The 13,427-nt window shown below is 41.8% G+C and overlaps 1 protein-coding gene across 7 annotated transcripts in view; it reads left to right on the plus strand.

Moving 5' to 3' along the window:
* Positions 1-13,427, plus strand: part of THSD7A (thrombospondin type 1 domain containing 7A) — a 342,001-nt gene that overhangs the window by 264,484 nt on the left and 64,090 nt on the right. For all 7 annotated transcript variants that reach the window (XM_081970895.1, XM_081970893.1, XM_081970890.1 and 4 more), the window contains one exon: positions 10,938-11,132. In XM_081970895.1, coding sequence (XP_081827021.1) covers positions 10,938-11,132 — 195 coding nt within the window. The remainder of the gene's footprint in view (positions 1-10,937; positions 11,133-13,427) is intronic.

Consider the following 13,427-nt stretch of genomic DNA (forward strand, 5'->3'; position numbering starts at 1 on the left):
TGCTGTTTTTTCTTGGATTAGTTAGGAATTAAATGAAGATGGCAAAAATTAAGTGAAAGCTTGGAAGAAGCTTACTCTTGTCAGTTCCCAGTTGTAATTGGAATAAATGCACAGGTTGCTACTATTATAATTAAAGTAATATATTTATATTTTAAGCTTTCTTTCTTTTTAAATCATGCTGAGCTAGGGTGAATTCCGGAGTGAATCAGAAAATTAACAGAATAAGTCATTCTTCAAGAGAACTCTGACTCTATCTGTCTTGCATAATTGTGCTTTTGTTTCAAATCATACCTATGTAAATGAATATGCAGCAACTTTAATTAGAAGCCAATTTTCTTTCAATTCTGCCAGTGAAAACATTTTCAGGTTCCCTCTACTTCTCTCTCCTCATCTCCTTACTTGCTATGTACTCAACACAATAAATCAATTCACATATTATGTTAACAGCAACTTTGGGGAAATAAATAAAACATGCTCCAGAGTACCATCAAAATACACAGCAGCAAATGAAAAATGCAAAAACTTGACTAAATTCTTAAAATTCTGGCCATATTCAAAAGGCTTTGCTAAATTCTTCTACATTATATAGAGGCATTTGATGCTGCTTTGATGCTTTTTCATAGATTACATTCCTGATCTTCAAAAACAACTAACGAAGTCTCCGCGGAAGCGGAGACTTCGGAAGCGGAGACTTAGGGGTTTTTTAGTTAGTTGTTTTTTAAAAATTTGTAGGGGTGGGGGCTCAGGGGTTGTGGGGTGGGTGGGTCAGATCAGGAGCGATGTGAGAGCTGGGCCTCCAGGTGTGGTCGCGAGCAGAAGGAGCGGAAGGGAGGAGGAGGGGGAGGATATCATTCCTATACAGGGCTCTTTAATTCCAACGGTCGCAGGGAGGGGCAGATACGAGGACAGATTAAGAACTTACAGTCGGTTGGGAGACCGTGGTTGCTGGTTACACCCGGTCGCTTGTACCAACCCCCGCGTTCTAGGTGGTCAAGAGTTACAGACCCAAGGCCTGAGGCTGTTGTTATGCAATGCGAGGTCCGTTGTTAACAAGGCCCCCCTCATTCACGATCTAATTTTAGAGGGGGAGCCGGACCTCGCGGGAATAACGGAGACCTGGTTGGGCCACGAGGGAGGTCTTCCCCTCGTGGAAATGTGCCCACCAGGCTACTGAGCATTTCACCAGCCCCGGGCCCAGGGAAGGGGCGGTGGGGTGGCAGTAATTATTCGGGAGGACTTAGAGCCGAGGGAGTCTACTGTGCCACAGACGTCCAGATGTGAATCCCTTGTTGTGAAATGGGGCCCTGGGAGACAGTTGGGCCTGCTGATAGTATACCTGGCTCCTCACTATACATCAGCGGCCCTGCCCGAACTCCTCGAGCTGATCGCATCGGTGACGGTTGAGACCCCCAAACTTTTAGTGATGGGGGATTTTAACCTGCCATCGATGGGAGAAGCATCAGAGGGGGTTCGGGAGTTCATGGCTTCCATGACAGCCATGGACCTGACTCAAATGATTCAGGGCCCGACACATGAGGGAGGACACACTCTGGACCTTGTTTTTGTCTCTGGCCAGTGGCTGAGTGATCTGGGAGGAGGGGACTTAACCATCACTCCCCTGTCATGGTCAGATCACTCACTCCTTCGTCTTGACTTCCCTGGTGCTACCTCCCGCTGCGGGAAGGCGGAACCGGAAAGTACCAGATGGTTCCGCCCCAGGCGCCTGATGGAACCTGATAGGTTCCAGACGGAGCTTGGGCCACCTCCTGTAACCTTGACCCGCCTCCGGGTAGAGGACCTGGTGGTCGCGTGGAATAATGCGACTACCGGGGCCTTGAACCGGGTGGCGCCTTTGCGGCCTCTCCGGTGGCAACGATCCACCCTGGCCCCTTGGTTTACCGAGGAACTAAGGGTGATGAAATGCCGCAAGAGACGTCTAGAGAGTCGTTAGAGATCCTCTCGCTCCGAATTTGATCGAACACAGGCACGAGCCCATTTAAGGACGTACCTTGTGGCATTGAGAGTGGCCAAACGCCAATATTGTGCCACTCTCATTGCATCCGCGGAGAACCGCCCTGCCGCCCTGTTTCGGGTGTCCCGCTCCCTCTTGTTTCAGAGGCCGCGGGAGGCCCCACTACAGGGCAGGGCAGAGGAATTTGGTAAATATCTGCAGGATAAAATCGCTCAAATCCGGAGGGATTGGGTCCCTGTCAGTGGTCCAATGGAGACGTCCATGGCGAGTCTTGAGGAATCGATCTGGGAGGAGTTTGACTTGGTTGCCATCGAGGATTTGGACAGAATGCGTGGACGACTGCGACCCACCACATGTTTATTGGACCCGTGCCCCTCCTGGCTTGTACTGGCATCCTGGGAGGTTACACGAGACTGGCTCCTGGGCCTAGTGAATGCTTCGTTGAGCGAGGGGTCTCTCCCGGCCGCCTTGAAAGAGGCGGTGGTGAGACCCTTGCTCAAGAAGCCTTCCTTGGACCCTTTGGAGCTGGCCAATTATCGTCCTGTCTCCAACCTTCCCTTTTTGGCGAAGGTTGTAGAGAGTGTGGTGGCCTACCAGTTTCCACGTCATCTGGAGGAAAATGATTATCTAGACCCGCGCCAGTCCGGCTTCCGCCCCGGTCACAGCACGGAGACGGCCTTGGTCGCGTTGGTGGATGATCTCTGGAGGGCCAGAGATAGAGGTTGTTCCTCTATCCTGGTCCTATTAGACCTCTCGGCGGCTTTTGATACCATCGACCATGGTATCCTGCTGCGCCGGCTGGAGGGGTTGGGGGTCCGGGGCACCGTTTTGCGGTGGTTCGGCTCCTACCTTTCTGGTCGGACGCAGCGTGTGTTGGCAGGAGAAGAGAGGTCGACCCTACGCCCCCTTACTTGTGGGGTGCCACAGGGGTCGGTCCTCTCGCCACTCCTGCTCAACACATATATGAAGCCGCTGGGTGAGATCATCCGTGGTTTTGGGGTGGGATACCACCTGTACGCTGATGATACTCAGCTGTACTTTTCCACCCCGAACCACCCCAACGAGGCCATCGAAGTGATGTCCCGGTGTGTGGAAGCCGTACGGATCTGGATGGATGACAACCGACTCAAGCTCAACCCCTCCAAGACGGAGTGGCTGTGGGTACCAGCTCCCCGGTTCAGCCAATTAACTCCATCATTGGCCATTGGGGGCATTCAACTTGCCCCCGTGGAGCGGGCGCGCAATTTGGGCGTCCTCCTGGATGCCCGGCTGTCCATGGATGACCATGTGACAGCCGTGGCAAGGGGGGCGTTCCACCAGGTTCGCCTGGTGCGCCAATTGCGCCCCCTACTGGACCGGGACGCCTTACGCACAGTCACTCATGCGCTGGTGACATCTCGCTTGGACTACTGTAACGCTCTCTACATGGGGCTTCCCTTGAAATGCACCCGGAGGCTACAGTTGGTCCAGAACGCAGCCGCGCGGGTAATTATGGGGAGTACTAGGTACTCCCATGTGACACCGTTCCTGCGCGAGCTGCACTGGCTTCCTGTGGTCTATCGGGTGCGTTTCAAGGTTTTGATAACAATCTTTAAAGCGCTCCATGGCTCAGGACCTAGTTACTTGCGGGATCGTATTCTGCCCCATACATCCCTGCCACCAATCCGCTCGCACAGAGAGGGCCTTCTCCAGGTGCCGTCCACTAGACAGTGTCGGGGGGCGGTGCCTAGGAGTAGAGCCTTCTCTGTGGCGGGCCCAGCCCTGTGGAATGACCTCCCTCCGGATATTAGGAATACCTCTGACCTCTGCTCCTTTCGTATTAAGCTTAAGACCCACCTATTCCAAGTAGCTGGCCTGGCTCAACTTTGATCTAACCATATCGCTCCTGACGGGTTTTTAATTGGGTATTTTAATTATATTTAATTATTTAGGGGTTTTTAAATCACTGTATTCTAATTGTTTTTTATTCATCAGCCGACCTCCTCCTTGTGTATGTCTCGGTATATGTCTCTGTTATATGTTTGTTTTGTCCACATATTTATTTCATATGTTTCATTGTACGCCGCCCCGAGTCCTTCGGGAGAGGGTGCGGCTAAGAAATAAATATTTATTTATTATTTATTCTGAAGAACCTCCAATAGCAAAACTCAACAGTTGTGACTCAGTTTGTTAAGATCATACAAGAGAGATTAGAAGACCAAGATGATTCATCTGGAATTATTTGTCTATGCATGCTATTAGAAAAGTATTGATGTTTCAGCTTTTGCAGAAGGCTTTTCTTGATATGCCTGTATTATAATCATAGCTCATAACTCATCCAATTGTAGGAATGGAGGTCTTTAGGTGAGAACTAGAAGAAAGGAGTTAAAAAACATTTGCTACCCAAAGAAAAAACAAGAATATAAGATAATTCAATGCAGTTTGTCCTTTCGCATCACCAGAAAAAGATAAGAAATAAATAAATATGAACAGGACTCAAAACTACAACAATTCAAATGGAATAGAGGTGACCTGATAGCAGTGTTACAATATCTAAGTGGGTGCCGTAAAGAAGAGGGAGTCAACCTATTATCCAAAACATCTGAAGGCAGGACAAGAAGCGATGGATGCAAACTAATCAAGAAGAGAAGCAACCTAGAACTAAGGAAAAATTTCTTGACAGTTAGAACAATTAATCAGTGGAACAACTTGCCTCCAGAAGTTGTGAATGCTCCAATGCTGGAAGTTTTAACAGGAGATTGGACAAAGATTTGTCTGAAATAGTATAGGGCCTAAGCAGAGGATTGGACTAGAAGACCTCCAAGATCCCTTCCAACTCTGTTATTCTGAATAGTTCTAAACAAACACCACTTACTTTTGTTAATTGTTTGGCCAAATGCATTTTGTTAAACACATTTCTGACTGTTAGAATTCATTGGTTTTTTTTAAAAAAACATATTATTTATAGCAGCAACTTCAGAAGTTAATGAATTTTTTATGAGTTAAACCTAAACTTAGAAAAATCAAAATGTTACTTAATCAAAACCTGCAACAAGAACAAAAAAGGTATCAGGGTGTCTAATCTGTCTAATCACATACCAACATGAAACGAGCAAATTTCCAAAGATGTACACATTTTTGTGTGAAAGCCCCACTTAGTTTAGTTTAATTAAGTATCTGACATACATTAATATAAAAACAGTGGAAGGAGTCATGACTTTTTTTACTCCTTACACTTTTTTAATTTTATTTTTTCAAAAAACAAATCCGTGATACACAGAAAAGAGTATCAAACTTTATAGGTAGCTCGATGCAGATCTTTTGAATAGATCAATTTAGAAATTCAGGAGATTAGTCATTATATATTTATCATTAATCATTATGTATTTATCAATAAACAAATGTGTGGATAATAGTGTGTGTATGTACACACGCACACACACACACTGTGCTATGCAAAAATGTTAGGCAGTTATGCAAAAAATCTGTAAATAAGAATGCTCTCAGAAGCATTAATAGTTTATTTTTTATTTTATTAATTAACAAAATGGAAAGTAAATGAACAGGAAAGAAATCCAGATCAAATCAATATTTGGTATGACCATTCTTTGCCTTCAAAATAGCGTCAATTCTTCTAGGTACCCTTGCACACAATTTTTGAAGGAATTTAGCAAAATTCCTTGAAGGATATTCCAAACATCGTGAAGAACTAACCACAGATATTCTATGGATGTAGGCTGTCTCAGATCCTTTTGTCTCTTCATGGAATCCCAAAAAAGACAATGATGTTGAGATCAGGGTTCTGGAGGGGGGAAACCATCACTTTCAAGATTCCTTGTTTATCTGAAGATAGTTCTTAATGACCTTGGCTGTATGTTTGGGGCCATTGTCCTGCTGCAGAATAAATTTGGGGCCAGTCATACACCTATCTGGTGGTATAACATGATGGATAGGTATATTCCTGTATTTCTCAGCATTGAGGACACCATTGATCCTGACCAAATCCCCAACTCCATTTGCAGAAATGCAGCTCCAAACTTGCAAGGTTTCACTGTTGCCTCATACTATGAATACTCATTATTCTACCACTCTCCAGCCTTGTGGTGAACAAACGGCCTCCTGCTACAGTAAAACCTTTCTAATTTTGACTCATCAGTCAGAGCACCTGCTGCCATTTTTTCTGCATCCCAGTTCCTGTGTTTTCATGCATTGTTGAGTCACTTAGCATTTCCGTCTGGGTTTTCTGGCTTTTTGGCCACAATTGTTCCACGAAGACCACTTCTGGCCAGACCTTTCTAGGTATACCTGGATCCTGTTGGTTTCCACCAATTATGTTGTGATGGCACTGCTGGACATCTTCCAATATTGAGGGGAAGTAAGTAAGATCTGTCTTTCATCTGTGCATTAAATTTCCTTGGTCGATCACTGTATCTGTGGTCTTCAGCATTGCTCATTTCTTTTTGCTTCTTCAAACGAGCTTGAATAGCATATCTTGAAACCCCAGTCTGCTTTGAAATCTTTGCCTGGAGAGACCGTGCTGATGCAGTATAATTACCTTGTGTCTTGTTCTTGCGCTCAGTTTTCCCATGGTGTATTACCTGTTTTTTTAAAAAATAAAATAATATTTATATACAAAAAATACAAACGTAATAAATACAAAAAAAGGAAAAAGAAAAAAAAACAAATATTACAATGTAGCCCCAACCCCCGGAGACCTTTTTTACCTCCTTATATTTCTTTGTCTATAATAAGTAAGAGATGTACAATATTTTCCAAGTGTACCACTTGGAAATCCACTCCAAAACAACATATATTCCTGACAATAGTGGGTTCCAAATATTTTTACCATTGATTTGGGCACTCTCCCACACACATGCGTGTGCATGCGCAGAATTGTCCTGGGGGAGGGGGGCGACCGCCACTACTATTGGGTCGGCCGAACCGGGAGCAACCCACCACTGAATCTTGAGTCGGTTTATTCCCTTTGCCTTTCCCCAACACTGATAAAATTATAAAATCCCCCCATATTTCATTATAATTATTTGCTTTGATCATCCATTTTTAAATTTAATTTCTGTTACTAATTTATCATTTATTGCCATACAAATTTCATTATACCACTCATTTCTTTTAATATCCCAATTTTGTCCCCAATATTTAGCCATTACTAATCTAGCTGCCATTATCAAATTTACAATCAATTCCTTTTTTGGCTTCATTTATATCCGTTTTTCCACCAGCAACAGTAATGCAATTCTTAGTGACACATCTAAATTTACATTCAAAAGTGCTCTAACTTCTCTAAACACCATGTCCCATATTTTAGTGCACTATCACAATCCCACCACATACATTTATATGTTCCAACCTCTTTCTTGCACCTCCAACAAATATTTGTATATATACCATCTGTTTGATTTAATTTCCATGGTGTTAGGTACCATCTCCATATCACTTCATATCCTTTTTCCTTAACTCTAACTAACATATTCTTATATACTCTTCTATTCCAAATATTTTTCCAATCATTATTTATTTCTCCCAAATCTAATTCCCAAATTAATTTTAAACCTTTTTATCTGCTCTCATAATTCAGTTAATATTCTATATATTTTCCAATTCTTCCTTTCCCTATATATTCTTCATTCATCTCACATTCTTTTATAATCATTTCAAATTTTATTAACTATATCTTTCGCCTCAAATCTTTCTCCCACTTTTATCCATTTCTCTAATTGTATTAAATTCACTTGTGTATGACCTGTGACATGAACGGTTTTCCACAACCTTAGCTTAGTAGCAGAGTTGGCTGTTCCTGACCCAGTTTTAAGCTTCATACACAGCTGTTTCAGTTAATGACTGTTTTTTAACATATGAAATTGATGTTTATTAGCACCTGCTTGGTATAATTGGTTAACCATACACCTGACTCTAATCCTACAAAATGCCTGGCTCTGTGCAAGTGAAAGAATTGATGTTTTGAAAACAAAGGATGGTCACACCAAACATTTATTTGATTTGGATTTCTCAACTGTTCATTTACTTTCCGTTTTGTTAATTGATAAAAATAAACTGTTGACACTTATATTTCTGAAAGTATTCTTAATTTACGGCATTTTTTCACAACTGCCTAACAATTTTGTATAGTATTGTACATTAGCCTAGAATATGCTGTGGGAACATCAGGGCTGAGAATCTTTTCATAGAAGAATATGGCATTTTCAGTATTTCATCATATATTTTCAGAGTAAATATGTGCTATAAAAAGAAAAAGTGGGGCCATGAAAGTTTTGCCTTTGAAGATAACAGGCAATTACAAATATACATAAATAAATAATGCATTTGTATGAAATATAAAATACCTTCAAGCAATCTAATAACTTCAGAACATTTTTTTACAGCTTACATAATTTGGTTGTATTTAACTAGGCAATATAAATAGATCAGGGATTTTTTTTTCATTAAAAATGATTTTCATATACAGTACAGACTTTGTATTTAATTATCCACATAATATTAATTTATGAGTCCAGGTCCCCTTGTGGTAGAGTTTAAGCAATACTATCAGCTATGATTATATCAGACGTCTGTCTGAAAAATTATAAGTGCAGTTTATTTCGGATAACTCTTTTAGGAAACTTCAGATATCAAGCAAGTGAATTTAAGTGAACTAGATGCTTGTTAAATTGGATGTAATTAGCAATTGCATCCTTGTGGTTTATGGGAGTATTTTACAATTATTTGTGGTTAATCCAGAATAAGCACATTTCTGATTCTTAGTGTTAATGCTTGTAATCAATTTAATGTGAGCGGAGTGATTAATTATTAGCCTGGCACAATGAGATAAGAGACTGATTTCTAGTCTCAAGTGCTATTTGCACTGTGTAAGTAAAATGGTGGACTTGGATGACAGAATGTGCAACTTAAATTGTTTTAAAATATGTACAAATTTAAGGTTTTCATGGACTGGCATATAAGCATACTATTATTTTGCTTACCGCAGCTTTCCTTATATGGCTTATTAAATAATTTCTCATTAACACTTTCTGTTAATAACAAAGATATGTGGGGATTAGGAAATGCTACCTATATATACCTTGACAGCAATAATTCATTTCATGCCAGATAGTCATCAGCTGTGTGAGCAGTCTCACATTGTGAGCACTCTCCCATTCCCGAATCAGTTTCATATTAGTATATTCTTACACTATCCTCTGTGCAGCTGAACTGATTTATTTCTGACACAGCTTTGAGATACCTAAGAGCAAATCTAAATTTTCAGAAGATATTGCCTGAATAATTTTGCCTGTATCTCATTGTCTACCTGCAGCTGAGGTATTCTGAGGAACTAGTGTTTTCTCCTTTGTCCTTCTCTAGATGTTGTATATAGGCAATGTAGGACATATGGATGATTGTATTTTATGCAAACAAACTTGTAGTCCCATTAGCTTCTGATAGTTTCCTATGGGCTGAGCTCCTTTCACTTAGTCTTCTCTCCCCTCCACCCTGATACTTTTGACGGGGAGAGAGACTAAATCCCAGCTTTTTTTAAAAAATAAGATGGATAACCAATGAGCTGGTTGGCCAAAAGAGTACAGGTAATCCTCAACTTACAACAATAAATTTAGTGACCATTCAAAGTTACAATGGCATTGAAAAAATGTTTCTTAAACCATTTTCCATACTTATGACCATTGCAGCATCAAACACAATCAAAATTCAGTTGTTTACCGACACATATTTATGACGGTTTCAGTGTTCCCCGAGGATCATGCAATCACCTTTTGGGACCTTCTGACAAGCAAAGCCAATGGGAAAGCCAGATTCCCTTAACAACCATTTTACTAACTTAGCAACTGCAGTGATTTACTTAATAACTGTGGCAAGAAAAGTTGTAAAATGGAGCCACTAATAGGGCTTAACAAATGTCTCACTTCGCAAAAGAAATCTTGGGCTCAGTTATGGTCATAAGTTGAGGACTACCTGGCCTTGGCTGAATGAACGTAATTGGAATTTAAATTCTTGGAAAGGTCTTATTTGCAAAATAAAATCATCTCCTAGACCTCAGTCCATGCATTAATGGAAGTTATTTTTTTAAAAAATCAGCATGATACATTAGTAAGAAAATTTCCATAAAACAGAGAGTATGGCTAGCTACCAAAAGCATTTCGTTTAGTTTTTGCTTTTTATACAGAACTGTAACAGGCAGCCATTTCTTTGTTGCATGAAAAGATGCTGGAGACAATGAGTTGTCCATGGCTGATTAAGAGTTTTATGAAGTGGTAGAATTGCTAGCACTTGTCTTATGACGTGAAATGAAATATCATTCCAATAGATTCTTTCAAAGGAACTGTATCTTGTCCTCTGTAAGATATAGCTATGTATTCTATTATCAAATGCCTTAAAATAGTATTTCAAATGTTTTCACGTCTACAAACTTCTTTACGGATTTTTTTATTGGAAAGGAGATCTTTTGTGTTTTGTTAAACTTCATTATAATATTCAGATGCATATTGTTTCTGCTTTCCTATCAATTTTATTTTCCAAAAGGAGCTGTTTCCAGATTTATTTATTTTTACATAAGCATAATCTCAGTATATTTAGAATTGGAGCAAGAAACCTGAGGTTTTTTCCTCTATAAATCTATTATTCTTAGAATTAACTATACAGAGAAGTTAAATTCTGCTGTTACATGGAGAGTAATATATTGTATTATTCTTTCCTTCACTGTACATTTGTATTTCTATGTCGCTTTGTTTGGATCAACTGCTGATTTGAATTACATGGGAGATATGCATTATTCTGTGTTTCCTAATATTTGAAAAATAAATCTATTGTGGAGAGTTCCTAGGGGAAATAATATTATTCATGAACATATTGCCTTGCTTCTAAATCAAATGTGGGTGCCTATTGTTAGCTGCTATGTTGTCTAACCAATAAAAGGCCTGTCAGTTTCTTATAATTCCTTCTGTTTTCCTACTTCCAGCTATTACATGTCGCAAACAAGATGGCAGCCAGGCTGATATTGGTGAATGCCTAAAATATGCAGGGCCTTTACCACCCTTAACACAACTCTGCCAAATTCCTTGCCAAGATGACTGCCTATTCACAACCTGGTCAAAATTTTCTGCCTGCGGTTTGGACTGTGGATCAGTTAGAACAAGGAAGCGCTTACTAATTGGTAAGGATTAATGCAAATATCTGCATCTTACTATTGTTGGAAGTAGAGTTGATGATACGAGTAATGATGATTGTAGTGACTGGGAAATAAATTGTATTTAACATTGATAAATTATAAGCAGTAGGACTTAAATTTAGTGGTGTTCATAGGGATACATGTAAAAAGGCAATGCGACCAATGTTCCCTCTAATTTTTTTTCAGTGTGAGCAAAAAAGTATAGTGTTTGAGCGGCACATTTTTATGCCTGAGCAGCACCTGAATTTTTTTCACAGGTGTCACCTAAGACAACAACAAAATCAGTATTATTTGAAACTCAAAGTTATGTTTATTCAAGGTACCTGCTTAATTAAAAGTGTTATATAGTATCACTTAACAACGCTCCTGCTTAGCAACCAAAATGTTGGGTCAGAAACTCTGGCATTTGAAGCATGCAAGTCTTAAAGCTGTCAAGTTACAAGATCCTTGCACCCCTAACCCTTTAGAAAAAAACCCAGAGTCTTCAAACCTGACAGCTTTAAGACTTGTGGACTTCAACTCCCAGAATTCCTCCTCCAGTCATGTTGGCTCAGGAACTCTGGCATTGAAGCATGCAAGTCTTAAAGCTGTCAAGTTGCAAGACACTTGCACCCCTAACCCTTTAGAAAAAAAACCCAGGGTCTTCAAACCTGACAGCTTGAAGACTTGTGGACTTCAACTCCCAGAATTCCTCCTCCAGTCATGTTGGCTTAGGAACTCTGGCATTGAAGCATGCAAGTCTTAAAGCTGTCAAGTTGCAAGATCCTGGCACCCTTAACCCTTTAGAAAAAAAACCCAGGGTCTTCAAACCTGACAGCTTGAAGACTTGTGGACTTCTCCCAGAATTCCTCCTCCAGTCATGTTGCGGCGACGTCATCTGCGTGGATCTGCTCCATCTTCAGTTTTTTTCATAGGGGGCAGGGCTGCCGCTGAAGATGCTGACGACGAGCCCCTGCCAGAATAACAGCTGCCTCCTCCTCCGCCACCACCACATTTGGAGTGAAGCCGCCAAAGCTCCTGCTGGCGCCCCCACCCGTGGCAGCTGCGGCGGCGCGTCCTCCTCCACTCGGAGCACCTGAGCTGGGCACCGCATTACCCCTGCCGCCTCCGCCGCCGCCGCCATGCTTTTGAGAAGCCATGAGGCCTTTTTCCCCTGCTCCCACCCCCTCCGCCGCCTTCCTACTGGCTCCCGCGGCCTCATGGCTCCTCAAAAGCACAGCAGAGGAGGAGGGGGCAGGGGGAACGCGGGGCTCAGCTCAGGTGCTCCGAACAAAGGGGGAGGCGCCGCTACCACGGGCGGGGGCGCCGGCGGGAGCTTTGAAAAGGCTTTGGGGGTTTATTTTCGCCGCAGCGCCGGGCGCAAGCAGCTAGGATTGGCTGCCCACAAAGGACCTCCCCGGGCTTGCTTTTCTGAACTCAGTCACCCCGCGCCCATCAAAACAAGTCCGGGGAAGTCCTTTGCGGGTGGCCAGTTCTAGCCGCCTGCAAAGGACCTCTGGCGCCTGTGACAGTACAAAACACTGCGCGGCAGTTGGAAACTGCTGCACGGTGTTTTCTTGCCACCTGCGCGGCAGCGCAGCCGCACACCTTAGAGGGAACAGTGCCCATAGTAAGTTCAACACAACCCATTTAGTTGTGGATATGAAAGCTGAACTGAACATTTATTACTGAGAATTGTTAAGCTGAGAAAAATAGACCTGACATAACTCTTCTTATTTGGATTTTCAATATAGCATCAATTCAGGCTGGAATTCTGGATAAAAAAATCACTATGATTCACAGAAAATCTCTACGTTCACTAGAAAAATTATCCCAGTTGAGATAAGCTATGAAAGCACTTATTTGGCATAGGCTGCATGAGACAGAGTGGAACTGATGTTGCCATTCCATCCATTCTGCTATCCAGTAGTATTCTTGAATGAGTTGGCTCAGATAATGTATTTCATAAAAACAATCCAATTAAAAAATGACAGATTTATTATCCATGCTTATTAGGAAGGGATCAAAATTATGTGGTTTCCAAAACAGTCATAGGACCAATACATGAGACCATGAGGAAGGTAGGCTGATACTGGAGGAACGGGTTGGTAACCCAACTATTATGGTCATCCTATTGGGGTCAGATTTGATGAAGTTTGATCTCAGGTGGCATACATTGCAAGGGTAATGTTTACTCTGAAGGCTTCCCTTCCTGATATTCAGAGAATGTCTACTATTTCAGTCCTACAGGTGCTTTTTCAAAAGGCAACTGGACTTTGTTTTTTCTTGAAGATATTTCAT

The sequence above is a fragment of the Natrix helvetica genome (assembly GCF_964273705.1).
Source record: "Natrix helvetica genome assembly, chromosome: Z".
Lineage (NCBI taxonomy): Eukaryota > Metazoa > Chordata > Lepidosauria > Squamata > Natricidae > Natrix > Natrix helvetica.